We start from the raw sequence: 17,049 nt of genomic DNA on the forward strand, positions 1-17,049 counted from the left end.
TATAGCCTGAGAGAGCAGTGATTTAACATTTATGCTGATAATAAGATAACCGCAGAATTTGCCTATCAGGGCAAATGCCTCCCAGCCCTTGCTGCCTTATGACTGAGCTGCCGACTTTCCTACTCCTTGGAGACACAGTAAGAGGCACCACCCTCCCCAGCCCAAGTGCCTGCTAAGTAAACAATGTCTTCCCTCACCTCGGCAGCACAGGAAAGCAGTTCAGTACAAGCAGGCCTTCTGGGGCACAAATCTAAAGTCATGCTCCCTAATTAGTCAATCTAAAGGTAACAGTAAAATCACTACATGTCTAATTCTTGTGTCTGTCTCTTAGCTGGTTCCAAATTTAGGAAGAAAGTAAAGAATTGTTAATGGTTGACTAACACCCAGCAATATTATTATCCTTATTTTATGTAAGAGAAAACTAGATTTCAGAGAAAATGAGCAATTTGTACAAAGTCACCAAAATCTAAAGTGTGTGGCAAACTAGCAGTCAGACCCAGGGACCTCTCATTAACTCTGAAGTCTACTTTTTTCCCCAATGTGCTCACATGCATGTATTTCTATTCATTAAAAACAGACACACCTTTGGGCCTTCCCCAGTGATCCACTGGTTAAGAATCCATGTTTTCACTGCAAAGGGCACAGGTTTGACCCCTGGTCAGGGAAGTAAGATCCCACATGCTGTGCAGGGCAACCAAAAAATAAACAGGCACACGTCACTGACATTCTTTAACAAGACTCTAAAAACTGTACATGTGGGTGGAAGCAAGAAAAGAAAAATCGACTCATATTTACTGTACTCCAGACATTGTCTGAAGCCATTCATTTGCATTATCTATTTAGTTTAATCCTCAGAACCACCTCCAAGAACCTGCAGCCGTTAAGTCAGAAGCAAGTATCGAAAGCTGACACGCTTTCTATTGACTCAGTTGCTCTTGAAGGCCAAATATTAGTCTCCAGCTATGAGAAGGCTGTTAGAAATAGTGTTTACTAACAGCATCAGTTTGGGTGCTTAATTCACACACTTACCGAAAAGTTCTTTTCAATGGCACAGAATACGACATCCACACACAGGAACACCCCTGTCCGGCCCACGCCTGCGCTGCAGTGGACGACGACGGGCCCTGTGAGGTGGCTCTTCCTCACATAACGAACGTACTTTATAAACCCTTCTGCTGAAGCAGGAGTGCCATGGTCTGGCCAGTTGGTGAACTGCAAGTGTTTCACAAAGTGACTAGCTCCCGTCTGTGGGGGCGGGGGTGGGGAGGGAGAGAGAGAGGGAAAGGGAGAGAGAGAAGAGAGATTTATCAACTCCTCATATTAGAGAGCTTCTCTTAATTTCTAATATGCCACAAATAGTAATAATAATGGCCATATGGTAATACATTAATAAAAATAGGACTACTAACAGGTAACATGAATTTAGGACTTACTCTGGAGGAACGGTACCAAAGACTTCACATGCATTATCTCATTTAATCCTCACATCAGCCCTGGGGTGGCAGACACTGTGTTATCCTCATTTTACAGATGAAAAAGTAAGAATTTGAGTGACTGATAGATGTATGCTAGGTCAGGAGGCTCATATGTTTAGAGCTGGGACAATAATGTAGTCCTTCCAAATCTAATGCTGCCATCTTTCTTCTGCACCATGAGAATGCAGAAGAAACCAAACAAACCAGGAATCCAAAACAGAGTGGAAATGAGCTAACATGTTGGGAATAATGTAGGAAAGCAATATATCTTGGTTTCAATATTGTGATCTGCTGTGCTTAGTTGCTCAGTCATGTCCAACTCTTTGTGACTCCATGGACTGTAGCCCGCCAGGTTCCTTGGTCCATGGGGATTTTCCAGACAAGAATACTAGAGTGGATTGCCATGCCCTCCTCCAGGGGATCTTCCCAACCCAGGGATATAACCGAGGTCTCCCGCATTGGAGGCGGATTCTTGATTCTTCACCAGAGAAGCCCAAATATGATACTAAATTTAATTAAAACAGGTAGGTGCTGTCAAGATGCTTAATCAGGGTTTGATGGGAAGCAACCTCCTCTGGCAACCAGGACAGGGTAGTTAATGACCATGTGAGTAGACTTTGGTCCTTATTCTTTCGCTGAGCCCCCTGAAAGTGGAGTTATGGACTCTCCCAGGGGTTGACAGATAAGATGCTTTGAGTTTACCCATCATTCTTTCAGAGGGTTCACCCCTTCCCCAGTGTGGAACCCTCATTTTACTCCAGTGGGCACGCTTGTGAAGAAATTCAGGAAGGATTTCTCACTCCTTCTCTACTTCTCCTTAATGCACCACTTTTTCCCCCAAGTTCCAAATAAAAATACCATTTTCTATGGTGTTAGAAAATAGACTCAAGTTTGAATCATTGGTACATGAAACTGGACGAGGCGAACGATGCTTAAAAATCGCGTGAAGGAACCAGTGAGGATAGGTCTCACTCCATCACGTATTTCAGGAATTAAACCTTTCCTACACTGGTGACCACTGAGAATCTGCACAAAGGTGGGCATCACTGCTTTCCTGACCCAGTACCATGAGGCAGATTCTTCAAACGTCAGCCCCATGGTCTTGAGATCTGGGAACATCAGCCCAAAGGCCACCATTCTAGATCGCCTTGCCAATTCCACAGGTGGACCTGAACATTTGAATCTTTTCAGACGGATTGTTCCTCTGGGCCTCCCACCTGACCTATATTCTCCAAGCATGCTGTCCTTCTCTGCCACAGCACACATCACATGCCATTTAGAACTGGTGTCTTCCTTCCCCACTAGACTGTAAGTACTCTAAGAGTGGAGCCTGTGCCTGCTTTCTACCTCCAGCGTCTGACACAGTACTTGGTTCACATCAGGGAATCAAATGTTAGGAGAGGGAGGCCTCAGGCAAATCCTCGGGCATACAGAGCAAAGGCAGGGCCTCAGCGCAGAGCAAAGGCAGGGCCTCACACGCAGCTAACAAGCCTGACGTCAATTTCAAACACTGTTATTATTCTCAGCCTCCCTGGTCACACCACTGTGTACTCTGATCTTCAGACTCCTCAATTCTTTCTTTCTGTCTCTCTCCCGACTTTATCTTTTCAACATCTCCCTTTTCACTCAGATCCCCAGCTCAGTTCAGTCGCTCAGTCGTGTCTGACTCTTTGCCACCCCATGGACTGCAGCGTGCCAGGATTCCCTCTCCAACACCATCTCCCAGAGCTTGCTCAAACTCATGTCCGTTGAGTCAGTGATGCCATCCAACCATATCATCCTCTGTCATCCCCTTCTCCTCCTGCCTTCAATCTTCCCCAGCATCAGGGTCTTTTGCAATGAGTCAGTTCTTCGCATCGAGTGGCCAAAGTATTGGAATTTGAGCTTCAGCATCAGTCCTTCCAGTGACTGAATTCCTTTAGGATTGACTGGTTTGATCTCCTCAGGCCCCCATGCTACAGTGAACTCTTGGAAGGCATCATCACTTCCCTAAATGCTGCTTCTACTTCCTTGCCTTGCCTCCATGGGTGTTGCACTCTGCAGTTCTCTCTAATCCAGGCAACCTATTCTCCTGTGCTCCAGGTACTACAGAGTCTAGAGATTAGTTGCATTCTCCTTGCTGCCCAACACAATTTCCAACTCATTATTTCTTCTCCTTGTACAAAAACTCCACTTCTTTTTAAGTTTCATACCTCTTAACTTCGTCTTCTCATCACTGTCACCTTACCACAGATTCTGACAGGGCACATTTGGGATCTCAACAGCCAAACCGACACGCTGGCCTCACATTTTTATTTCTCTCTTACAGAGGAGGCCATTCATGTCTTCTAGTCCTCACAATGTGATTACTCCTTGGACTCACCATCACCTATAATGGCCAGTATCAAAAATCTTCCAGTTCTCAGATTCCAACATCATTTTCTGAGCAGAAACTCTTATGCTACTGGTATATCTGTGCTTCACCTCCAACAATGTGACTAGATGGAATTCTGCCCTTGACGTCCTCTATTTCCTCCTAGCTGCTGATTCTATTCATCTCCCTAAGTTTAGACTTTATGACTGATTATCTAAATCATTCTTTTACCAAACTGTCAACTCCATTCATCCTTTGAATCTTGCCACATATCCTGAGCAACATCCCTCCCTGAATCAGTCCCATAATCTCTGTTCAGGAATCCCATGGTTAGGAAAAAAAAAAAAAAAAAAATCACATAGTTGCATATTTTATTGTTATTGCAAGTTATGGGTTCCAACCTCAGCACCTTCAGCAACCTTTTCCTGATCATTGCCTGTGCTCCAACCAACTTCTTCGGTGATGATTCCAAATCTCATCACTCTTCAAGTTTCCAATTTAACTCCCACCCCTTCACTCCTATAGAACACATGTATTACCTACTTGCTAATCAAATCCACTTAGAGCAATGTAACATCACTTTCTCTTATAACTCATTCCTTTGCTATTTTCTGAGTCTGTTAGAGCAAGACATGAATTGTTCTATGGATTGTTCTAGACCAATACTTCCCAGTATTACTTTCTACAAGAATGCAGACGCTCTGGATCTGTGCTGCCCATGTGGTAGTCACTAGTAATATGTGATTAAACACTAGAAGTATGGCTATTGCAAGTGAGGAACTAAATTTGGTATTTTATGTAAGTTTAAATAATTTAAATCTAAAACAGTCAAATGTGGCTATCACATTGGACAGTATAATTTTTGAACACTCCTTATAAGTCACAAGTCATAAGTCATATAAAGTCTGCCAATTTTATCGGAAAAGCATCAAAGTCTTTGCTTTCTATCTAATTGCTAGTTGCCCTAAGTTGATCATATACCCTTCTTACTAAAATTCTTCAATGTCTCCTAATTATCTTCATAATAAAGTTTGTGCTCCTTAGCTGAAATCCAAAACATTTCATGTTCCGGCTTTCTCTACTTATTTTCTATAGCCTCATCTCATCTCTCATTTCTCCCTGGCATTTGAACTTTTACATTCCAGAAACTCTTAACTACCCACATCTCTCTGTACATATGCCCCATGCTATTTTATACCTTCATCATCTACTTACTGTTTTCATTTTTCTCACTTGGATAAATTCAGATGTCACCTCCTCTAGCAAATCATCTGTCCAAACCAAAAGAGAGCCTCCTTTCTGCAGCTCATACAGATCTCGGTATTACCATCCACTGAGCGCAGTAACTGCAAGGACCAGTGAGCGCCCCGAACAGCTGCTGCCATGCCCGGCCCAGTGATTATCAGCACGTCTCAAGGACTTCATCACATCTGTCCCTCTCAGCAGAGATAGCCAAAGCACACCCCAGGATTAGGTAACTTCCAGTACTCTTTCTCAACCGCCCCAACTCCCCTTTTCAATTATTTCGTCTCTCCAGTCAGAGTTTGGTTAGGCAGAAGAAGAAATGGCATTGTCTTAGTTTCTGGTAGCAGGGAGAAGTAAAAACAAGTTACTTTAAACAAGTGTCCCCAGCTATGGCCCACCTTACTCCGAACTTCCTCTCTGACATGTGTGCATATATAAGGAAATATATATCTAATGCTGATTTTATTTTTTAACTTACAGACTTCTTGACAACTTGAAACATTCGAATGATGAAATACCGAAGTATCTGGTAGTTCTCCAGGAAGATACGACAGCTATTCAATTCCAAAGGTTTCTTCATAGAAATAGGCCAGTAATGGTGGCATTTGGTAACTCCACCTTCTTTCTCTTTGGTTATCATGGCAATAACATTAGAGTTATTTTCCCAAACCATTTGCCAAAAGTCATTCGTGGTAGTTGGCAGTGGCCCTTGGGTAGCAATATAGTAATACTCTTCTCTAGAATTGGCTATTTTAATGTAACTGGCATTGATGTAGTCCTTGTTTTCTCCAAGAGGAACACGTGTTGAATCATCTATTACAAAAACAGAAACATATAGTAGATAAAGGAAAAGCAGGATGTGCAATACACGCAGATTTCATGAAACCATTTCACAAAAGTAAATCTGTTTATCTCTTTGACTAATAGAAAAGATGGCATAGAAATTTCTAGCAATATACAATTAGAGTAAGGTTTAGAAAAAAATCGGTTTCTACTAAAAAGAGAAGAATGCCATCAGTATCCAGACATCTTGAGAGATTTCTGTTACATATGGCACAAGTAGGAATAGGTCAAGGGAGGTATCTCCTAGCCTATAACTAAACACAGCAAAGGAGGAGCCCTCTGAAGGAGCAAGTGAATGAATGGCGTTCTCCTACAAATCCAGAGAACCTGAAAGCTCAGAGCAGCAGTGGCCAGAAAGGAACAAATGTTTTTGGAAAAAAAAAAAAAAGACTGGGATAGTTTATACAAATTCTAGGATTATTAGAATTCTATCGACTGCCTGCACACAGAGTGGCCATCTTTTGTGTCCATCCTCAGCTTTCACCGGTGAAGCAGCATGCTCATGAAAGCAGAAGTACTGTGGCAAAAGGATGCTACAAAGGGGACTTGCTCAAAGTATGGACGACTATTAACAAATTTGAGAGGGGAAAAGCCAATTACGTGGCTCAGTGGCCCGGGAACTCTCTCTTCACTCTACATGGACATCTGGAGCTCTGGTTCCACCACTGCTCCTACAGAGAGAATAAAAAGAGGATCTTTTCCTGCCATGCAGGGGTCTCACCAGTAGCCCCTCCCTAGTACTCAAGTCAGGAAGCCCGCTCATCTACCAAACACACTGTGACAAGATCTCTGAACAGGGCTTACACCAGTTCTGACAGAACCTTTCTCAAATTCAAAAATAGCAGACATAAATCTCTCCTTGTAAATATGAAGAGACAAAACAATCACTAGATATATAAAGATACCTAGTACTCCACAAAAGGATACCATTCTGAGAAATCACAGCAAATATCTTCCTTTCTATAAGAGAAGAATACTTTAAAAACTCTTATTTGTATTTTAAATAAAATCTCAGCAAACATTATTTTATTATTTAAAGGATGATATACATATATATGTCTGTTTATTGATATAAATTTGTTACATTATTAAATTACAAAGGAGGTAAAAGAGCATTAAAGTGAGATCTTTCATCATATATATGTATATATACATATATATCATATATAAGAGCTTCTCTGGTAGCTCAGAAGTAAAGAATCTGCCTGCCAATGCAGGAGATGTGGGTTCAGTTCCTGGGTGGGGAAGATTCCCTGCAGAAGGAAATGACAACCCACTCCAGTATTCTTGCCTGAAAAATCCCATGGACAGAGAAGACCGGCAGGCTGCTGGAAGTCCATGGGGTCACAAAGAGTCCGACACGACTGAGCACAACACAGCACAGCATTTATCCAAATGCTAGTAGGGACTGTTTTATTATCTAAATTTTTACAGTGAATATGTACCGTTTTATAGTAGGAAGTAACTTTTTATTTTCAAAGGGGGAATTTAATAAGTAAAAATTAAACAATCTAAAGTAATAAAAGCTTGCTTTCAAATAAAAAACACAATTTATCAATTAAAAATCCCTAAAGTGAGAAGAAAACAGAAAAACAAATTAGTGATTTAGAAAACAGCTTAAGGAATTTTCCCAGAACCAAAAAAAAAAAAAAAATAGATGAAAAGAAGGACAATAATTATTAAAATACTGAAGGATGCAGAACATACAAAGGGAATATATAAAAGGAAAGGATTTCAGAAACAAACTGTAGAACACAGGCATACATCGGAGACCACATAGGTTTGGTTCCAGACCACCACAATAAAGGGACTATCGCAATAAGTAAGCCACATGAATTTTTTTGTTCCCTAGACATATAAAAGTTATGTTTACACGACACTGTAGTCTAGTAAATGTGCAATAATATTATGTTTATATAAAATGAAGTACATATTTTAATTAAAAAAAATACCCTACTGCTAAAAAAAAGATGCTGACCATCATCTGAACCTGCAGCAAGTTGTACTGTTTTTGCGAGAGTAACGTCACAGTCGCTGATCATAGATCACTGTAACAGATACGATAATAATGACGAAGCCTGACACATGGCAGAAATTACCAAAACATGGCACGGAGACATGAAGTGAAGAAATGCTGTTGGAAAAATGGTGTTCAACACAGACTTGTCACAAACTTTCAATCTATAAAAAAAACACAGTGTCTGCAAAGGACGATAAAGTGCAGCACTATAAGACCAGGTATGCTTGTATTCAGCAGGAAAGAAATAGCTCTGGCGGCCACAGGAGAAAGGTGGAGGTGGCGGTTTAGTCTCAGTTCCCCTCAAAGAGAATTTAGCGCAAACACGCAAGCCATGCATCACCTCATCTGAACTTCAAAACAGTCCTTTGAAGAGTCATATTATTATTCATGCCTTTCAGATAAGGAATATTTATTCAAAGCACCTAAGTCATTTGTTTCGTATTATGCAGCAATTCTTCTAGACTCCACAATCTACAAATAATTCCATGATTTGCTGCCCTTCAAGGAAGACTCAAGTTTTCAGGTGGAAAGTCCTTACCAAATACCAGATGCCATTAATGAAGAGAGCCACTAAGACCTTGAGACCAGCAGAGCACAAGGTCACAGCGACAGGAAGCAAAACCTGTGTTAGTGGATCACTAGCAGTAACTAGCGGTATCGGAGAAGGAAGTGGCACCCCACTCCAGTACTCCTGCCTGGAAAATCCCATGGATGGAGGAGCCTGGTAGGCTGCAGGCCATGGGGTCGCTAAGAGTCGGACATGACCGAGTGACTTCACTTTCCCTTTCCACTTTCATGCATTGGAGAAGGAAATGGCAACCCACTCCAGTGTTCTTGCCTGGAGAATCCCAGGGACGGGGGAGCCTGGTGGGCTGCTGTCTATGGGGTCACACAGAGTCAGACACGACTGAAGTGACTTAGCAGCAGCAGCGGTAACAGTGAGGCTTCCCTGGTGGCTCAGACGGTAAAGAATCTGCCTGCAATGCAGGAGACAGGGGTTCGATCCCTGAGGTGAGAGGATCCCCCGGAGAAGGGAATGGCTGCCCATGCTACAGTCCATGGAATCACAGAGTCAGACACAGCTGAGCCACTTTCACTTCAGAGGTGACAGTGACTGGGGCCACTCTCATCTCCATCCCTTGACTCCTGACTCCTGGCTGTGGCAGAAATAGCATCATGTATTGGACCCTAATTTGGAGCAAATATAACCTCTTGGCGAACACTGCTCCAGCCCTGTGCGGTACTGCCACCTAGCTGGCACTGTTACTGTGTCTACAAAAGGTCATTCCGTTGCTCTATCAAGCCAGCTCCCTCGGAATGAGGAGGAGTGTGTCAAGGCCAGTGAATTACATGATCATGGGCCCATTGTCACAAATAATTTGCCTCTAAGTGAGTTCCTTGATCAGAAGCAAGGCTGTGTGGACTACCACGATGGTGGTAAGGCATTCTTCAGGTCCATTTGGTACATTTGGTAGAAGTTTGTATGCAGGGAAGGCAAATCCATACTGTGTCTATTTTAGACTGCAAAAAAGCAATTGTTCCTTCTATGACAGAAGCAATTCAATGTAATCAACCTGTCATCAGGTAGCTAGGGGGCTGGTCACTCTTGGAAATGCTGTCATCTTAGGGCCTCAGTGTCGGTCTCTGCTACTGGCAGATTGGGCACTCAGAAATGGCCATAGCAAGGTCAGCCTGGTGAGAAGTCCATGTTGATGAGTCCATGCATAGCCTCTATTCCTGCCAGCAAGTCTACTTTATTCATTAATCCATTGGGTAATGACAGGAGTATTTGGAAAGAGGCTGACTAGTATCCACAGAATAGGTCATCCTATCCACTTGATTGTTAAAACCTCTTCTTAAATCACCCTTCAATGAACGTTCACAAAAGACACAAATATATTCATGTTTTCGCCCTTTCAGAGAGATCTATACACACTTATCTCTCCCAGATTTCCTTGTGATCAACTTCCCAGTTATGTTTCTTCTAAGTCTCTGACAATCCAGTCAAACAACTGACTACAGCCCATGAATTAATAAAGACTTGTGCCTCTCGCCATTTCTGCTTCCAAGCAGAATGAACAACCAAGTACAGTGCTTAAAGTTCCACCAACTGAGAGGACTTCCCTTCACCACTGTCTTTCAGGCATGTCCCAGAAAGGCCCTGTGGAGCAGCTGCTAGCTACTCCTAGGTGCTGCCTGCATGGCACGCAGCCTGCATGGCACGCAGAGCCATCTGTTACCCGGGCCCAGTTCTCCTGTCCTTGGTCACCTGATCGTGGGGAACCTGTCATGAAGCCGCAGGTGCAGGCTGGGAAAGAGAAGGTCATGCAGCAGAAGCGGGGGATTTTGGCCACTTCGTGTAACTTATTTGTGCCTTCAGAGCTTTTAGGGGGATTATTTCAGTAGCTACTGTGAGTAGATGGGAGTAGAGGCAGTGAAGAAGACAGAGACTGGCCGAGAGAGAAAGCAGGCTCAATCTAGGCTAGCAGCAGTGGCAATCGAGATGCGCGAGGACTCTTGCGATATTAAGAAGGCAGGATTGAAAGGACTTTGTGACCACTTTGGATACTGCAGCTGACTCGGGTTCTCTGGCTTGAACAAATGAGTGGTTAAACTAAACAAGATACAGGATAAAGAAGAAGGTCATTTTGTAGGAAGAAAAATGTTAACTTAATTTGGGAAAATTTTTTTGACTTTGAAAGGAATGTGAGGCATAAAAATGAGATTTCCACCCTAAAAGTAAAATTGTGTTGCTTTATTTCTGCTCTTTGGAAGGTCTGAGACAGATGAATCTGTAACTGGGTGGGGAAGAAACTAGCCCTGGAAAGCAATGAGTAAGTCTTTGGCAACGATCAAAGGGAAGCCTCCTGTTGGAGGGTAGATTGGCAGCTTCATTGTTCAGGACAAAGGATAGAAATAGCACCACCGTATTTGTGTGTCTAAACAAAATGATCAGGGAAGCTGGTAAGGGCTTAGGGTGGCAAAAGGGGAAGATGTCTCAGTAATAAACTTTTTGTTTTAGCTGCAACAATGCATAAGATGTTTTATTTTTTTTTAATTAATTTTATTTTCTTTTTTAACTTTACAATATTGTATTGGTATTGCCATATATCAAAATGAATCCGCCACAGGTATACATGTGTTCCCCATCCTGAACCCTCCTCCCTCCTCCCTCCCCACACCATCCCTCCGGGTCGCCCCAGTGCACCAGCCCCAAGCATCCAGCATCGTGCATCGAACCTGGACTGGTGACTCGTTTCTTATATGATATTATATATATTTCAATGCCATTCTCCCAAATCATCCCACCCTCTCCCTCTCCCACAGAGTCCAAAAGACTGTTCTATATATCAGTGTCTCTTTTGCTTTCTCATATACAGGGTTATTGTTACCATCTTTCTAAATTCCATATATATGCATTAGTATACTGTATTGGTGTTTTTCTTTCTGGCTTACCTCACTCTGTATAATAGGCTCCAGTTTCATCCACCTCATTAGAACTGATTCAAATGTATTCTTTTTAATGGCTGAGTAATACTCCATTGTGTATATGTACCAGAGCCTTCTTATCCAGTCATCTGCTGATGGACATCTAGGTTGCTTCCATGTCCTGGCTATTATAAACAGTGCTGCGATGAACATTGGGGTACACGTGTCTCTTTCAATTCTGGTTTCCTCAGTGTGTATGCCCAGCAGTGGGATTGCTGGATCATAAGGCAGTTCTATTTCCAGTTTTTTAAGGAATCTCCACACTGTTCTCCATAATGGCTGTACTAGTTTGCATTCCCACCAACAGTGTAAGAGGGTTCCCTTTTCTCCACACCCTCTCCAGCATTTATTGCTTGTAGACTTTTGGATCACAGCCATTCTGACTGGTGTGAAATGGTACCTCATAGTGGTTTTGATTTGCATTTCTCTGATAATGAGTGATGTTGAGCATCTTTTCATGTGTTTGTTAGCCATCTGTATGTCTTCTTTGGAGAAGTGTCTATTTAGTTCTTTGGCCCATTTTTTGATTGGGTCATTTATTTTTCTGGAATTGAGCTGTAGGAGTTGCTTGTATATTTTTGACATTAGTTGTTTGTCTGTTGCTTCATTTGCTATTATTTTCTCCCATTCTGAAGGCTGTCTTTTCACCTTGCTTATAATTTCCTTTGTTGTACAGAAGCTTTTAAGTTTAATTAGGTCCGATTTGTTTATTTTTGCTTTTATTTCCAATATTCTGGGAGGTGGGTCATAGAGGATCCTGCTGTGATGTATGTCGGAGAGTGTTTTGCCTATATTCTCTTCTAGGAGTTTTATAGTTTCTGGTCTTATGTTTAGATCTTTAATCCATTTTGAGTTTATTTTTGTGTATGGTGTTAGAAAGTGTTCTAGTTTCATTCTTTTACAAGTGGTTGGCCACTTTTCCCAGCACCACTTGTTAAAGAGATTGTCTTTAATCCATTGTATATTCTTGCCTCCTTTGTCAAAGATAAGGTGTCCATATGTGCGTGGATTTATCTCTGGGCTTTCTATTTTGTTCCATTGATCTATATTTCTGTCTTTGTGCCAGTACCATACTGTCTTGAGGACTGTGGCTTTGTAGTAGAGCCTGAAGTCAGGTAGGTTGATTCCTCCAGTTCCAGAAGGAACATACCACAACATAATAAAAGCTATATATGACAAACCCACAGCAAACATTATCCTCAATGGTGAAAAATTGAAAGCATTTCCTCTAAAGTCAGGAACAAGACAAGGGTGCCCACTTTCACCATTACTATTCAACATAGTTTTGGAAGTTTTGGCCACAGCAATCAGAGCAGAAAAAGAAATAAAAGGAATCCAAATTGGAAAAGAAGAAGTAAAATTCTCACTGCAGATGACATGATCCTCTACATAGAAAACCCTAAAGACTTCACCAGAAAATTACTAGAACTAATCAATGAATATAGTAAAGTTGCAGGATATAAAATCAACACACAGAAATCCCTTGCATTCCTATACACTAATAAGGAGAAAATAGAAAGAGAAATTAAGGAAACAATTCCATTCACCATTGCAACGAAAAGAATAAAATACTTAGGAATATATCTACCTAAAGAAACTAAAGACCTATATATAGAAAACTATAAAACACTGGTGAAAGAAATCAAAGAGGACACTAATACATGGAGAAATATACCATGTTCATGGATTGGAAGAATAAATATAGTGCAAATGAGTATACTACCGAAAGCAATTTATAGATTCAATGCAATCCCTATCAAGCTACCAACGGTTTCTTCACAGAGCTAGAACAAATAATTTCACAATGTGTATGGAAATACAAAAAACCTCGAATAGCCATAAGATGTTTTAGAAGTAGTAATGCATAAAAAGGGAGAAGGCAATGGCACCCCACTCCAGTACTTTTGCCTAGAAAATCCCATGGATGGAGGAGCCTGGTGGGCTGCCGTCTATGGGGTCGCTCAGAGTCAGACATGACTAAAGCGACAGCAGCAGCAGCAATGCATAAGAACGGGGTTGAAGGACTTGTGAAAAGAATCCTGTGACAGTGAGTAGATTTACCTGGGATAGAAGGCTGGACCTTCTTCATGACCTAAGATAACCAAGAATATGCCCAGGTCAGCCGGTGCTAGCTTCCAGAGCTCTTCATCATGGCCACAGGTCAAAACGGCTAACACTGAAAGCCATACAACCCACTTCTTACCTTTTATCAAGTGTAAATAGGAAAGTAATTAAAACCATTGTTAGCTTACATGGAAGAATATCTCGATATCTATTTTTGTCTCTGTTATGTAGTTCATTCCCAGAGTGGAAAACAGCAGGCAGATTCTTAACTTCCAAAGCCTTTAAAAGGTAAGAAATATACGTAATATATTTACTATGACAGAAAAAAAAGGAGGGGAGAAAAAAATCTGTCTTTGTGTAGTGTTCATGATTCTCAAGTCCCTTTATGACATATCCTGATATTAAATGTGTATATGGTAAGTAAAGAAGTCAGAGCTCCACTGGAAAAGTCCTATATAAAATATCTCGGATTTGAGATGTGAATCAGCAAGTTGCTTGATAAGGAAATGCTCAACTCTCTGGAGATACTTTTTCCCTTGAACTCCAAGATTTTTCGTTTTTCATTAAAATAAAAAGCCAATACAGAACATTAACTTCGTAGGACCAACCCCTATATCTATCATTTTATAAATGAAAATAATAAAATAACAGAAACAAAATATAAATTCTCACAATTTACTCCTTGCCCCATGAAGAAATTAAGAGTTAGAACACTAAAGAATTCTTCTTTTCAAAACTTTATTACCAACTGTGAATTCGACATTAAATGAACATTTAGTATGTACTCATCACTGTCCCACATTCTGCAGTACAACGATGACTCTGAAAATGGCTTTATACGTAAGAAGTTAACAGCAGCTAGAGAGGTGGCCACGTGATCAATGTAGAGACATGCTAGCATAAAGGACTAGACTGCACTCGAAGGCATGAAAAGGAAAGCTCCTCGAAGGAAAGCAGCACTTGAACTGAGCCTTCGAGGCTCAGAAGTTAGCAGCATGGAAATGGGTGTGTGTGAAAGGAAAGAAGAGGCGAATGGGTATCACACCAGGTAGGGGAACAGTAATAAAGGCATGGGTGTACACAGGTCCTCTTAGAAAACAATCAGCAGCATGGCAACACCAGCACAGGACGCAGGCACGCAGAACACAAGGGGACTCAGACTAACCAGGAAGGCCTCGTCTCACACACAGAGGGAACTGGCACGCACCCAGCCCTACCCTAGTTGAACAATTGCAGAGAAAGCCTGAGGGTGCACACTTTTTAAAAACTCTTCAGTAACTCTCGGGTAGCCAGCTTGGCACTACCATAAGTTAATGTTGGCCACTACTGCAACGGAGAATGAGGATCCAGGTTTTAAGCTATAAGATAATATCAGGGTAGCATATAGATCTTGGTTAAAACCAAAATATTTACCACAAATTCCTGGGTCATTTCATATTCTGATACTTTTTTTTGTAAGTATTTTAAAATAATCCCTGATGGTTGACTGCTCCTGAGTATTGAATATTAATGGTCGAACCACAGCTAACTGAACTAGCTCCTTTTCAGAAACAATTTCCACACCTATTTTTACAGTTTAATCTTTCTACAAACCAATTCTAAAAGTAGTCTAGAAAAAAGCAATTGTAAAAAGAAGCAGAACAATTCTATAAAAGAAGAATGATGAGGGAAGACGAGTCTTAATCGATGGTAAAATATAATACAAAGCTATGTTAATTTTAAAAGTTTGGTACATGAATAAACAAATCAATTTTAAAAACCACAAAAATAAAATACATGTGGTGCTTCAGTATATGAAAAAGTAGCATTTCACATCCCTGAAGAGAAGTTGCAACAAGAGGATCATTGGACAACTGACTAGCTATAGAGTGTTGCATCCCTACCAAATATCTTATAACAAATCAAATGCTAGCTGGATGAAAGATTTATGCATTGAAAAAAATCACAAAATATTAGGAAAAAAGGCAAGAAATAATTGCTATGTTCCTAGATTGAAAGGGGAGTCCCTAAAGGATGCAGAAAACCCTGAAGCCCCCAGAAGAATGACATTCAACCATTAAAAATTAGCTATTTCTTCACAGTAAATGTACATGCATACACATGTAACACAAAAAACAAAGTGGAAAATTTTACTGTCTATACAAAACACGTACAAAGCGGGTAATTTCTTCATTATATAAACAGTTAATAATTGATAAGAAAAGGAATAAATAGAAAACTAGACAAACAACTGGAACTAGTTCACTGAAAACAAATATGAAAGGCTTAAAAGCATATGGAAAGCTATCTGTTCTCAAATTAAGAAATGCCAATTAGAATATCAACAAGAAATCATCTGTCACTTAAAAGATGAGTAAAGACCCAAAAATCTAACAGCACAAAATACTGGTTGTCTTTCCAGGAATTTGTTCTAAAGACTATGCATAGGAACACGAATGAAGAGGGACAATGTTTTTCATAATAACAACATCTGTAATAAGCTAAATGTTCATCATAGAGGACTATTTAAAGAAAAAAAGTCTTCATTCATATAACTACCATGCAATACTTAAAAGAATGAGATAGAGCTATATATGCTCATAATATATTTAGGAATTATTTCTTATTGGAATTCTTTATAAAAGGAAAGAAAGAGCAAAATAATAAAGTACATGCCAGCAATTTTTCTGAAAGTTTATATGACAGATTTAATAGTGGTATAGGGAATCAAGAGAGAAAAAGAGACTTTATCTGTTTTATAACATTTTATGCTATTTTATTCTTTTACTATGTACACCCATTACTTTAGAAACAAATTTAATATTTAAAAATAAAAACAATATATTCAACCTGAAAAAAAAAGAACAGATATTCTCTGATCGAGAAGTAGAAAAACAAATCACATATAGACCTTGGTTAAAACCAAAATATTTACTTTAAATTCCTGGGTGATTTCGTCTTCTGATACTTTTTTTGTAAGTATTTTAAAATAATCCCTGATGGTTGATTCCTCCTGTGTATTGAATATTAATGGTCGAACCAGAGCTAACTGAGCTAGCTCCTTTTCAGAAACAATTTCCATACCTAAGAAAGAGAAAAATTCACATCTCTAAGTTACTTATATACGTGTGAAGGGAGATTTTATTTTTATTGTTTTCTTTTAAGTAAAGGGTCAGCCATTTAAGAATTAATGAAATTTTATTTTTCCAGAGGTGAAGAGTCTATTATTACTTTTAAAGGAAGGGTCCTTATTTTGGAAAAATCATGACTATACGCCTTGAAATTACACAAAATCCACTATTCTTAGAAAAAAACTATTGCGTTATAAATAGATATGATAGACTGAGAAGTGATCTGTTTTATAATGTGACTGAGTGTATATATTGACAATTATGCCAAGGCAAGCAAGGCAAAAGAACCAGAGATCAAATTGCCAACATCTGTTGGATCATAGAAAAAGCAAGGGAATTCCAGAAAACCATCTATTTTTGTTTCATTGTCTATGCTAAATTCTCTGCGTGGATCACAACAAACTGTGGAAGATTCTTAAAAAGATGGGAATATCAGACCATCTTACCTGC

At 40.2% G+C, this 17,049-nt stretch overlaps 1 protein-coding gene across 2 annotated transcripts in view; it reads right to left on the reverse strand.

Moving 5' to 3' along the window:
- The window catches only part of PTPN20 (protein tyrosine phosphatase non-receptor type 20), a 124,470-nt gene that overhangs the window by 69,385 nt on the left and 38,036 nt on the right, over positions 1-17,049 (reverse strand). The window contains exons 6-9 of one of the 2 annotated variants that reach the window (XM_070782237.1): positions 16,404-16,552; positions 13,678-13,768; positions 5,552-5,886; positions 1,030-1,245 (exon numbers count right to left, since the gene is read on the reverse strand). In XM_070782237.1, coding sequence (XP_070638338.1) covers positions 1,030-1,245; positions 5,552-5,886; positions 13,678-13,768; positions 16,404-16,552 — 791 coding nt within the window. The remainder of the gene's footprint in view (positions 1-1,029; positions 1,246-5,551; positions 5,887-13,677; positions 13,769-16,403; positions 16,553-17,049) is intronic. The other variant, XM_070782238.1, reaches the window with a different exon arrangement.

Source organism: Bos indicus, chromosome 28, assembly GCF_029378745.1.
Source record: "Bos indicus isolate NIAB-ARS_2022 breed Sahiwal x Tharparkar chromosome 28, NIAB-ARS_B.indTharparkar_mat_pri_1.0, whole genome shotgun sequence".
NCBI classification, from domain to species: Eukaryota; Metazoa; Chordata; class Mammalia; order Artiodactyla; family Bovidae; genus Bos; species Bos indicus.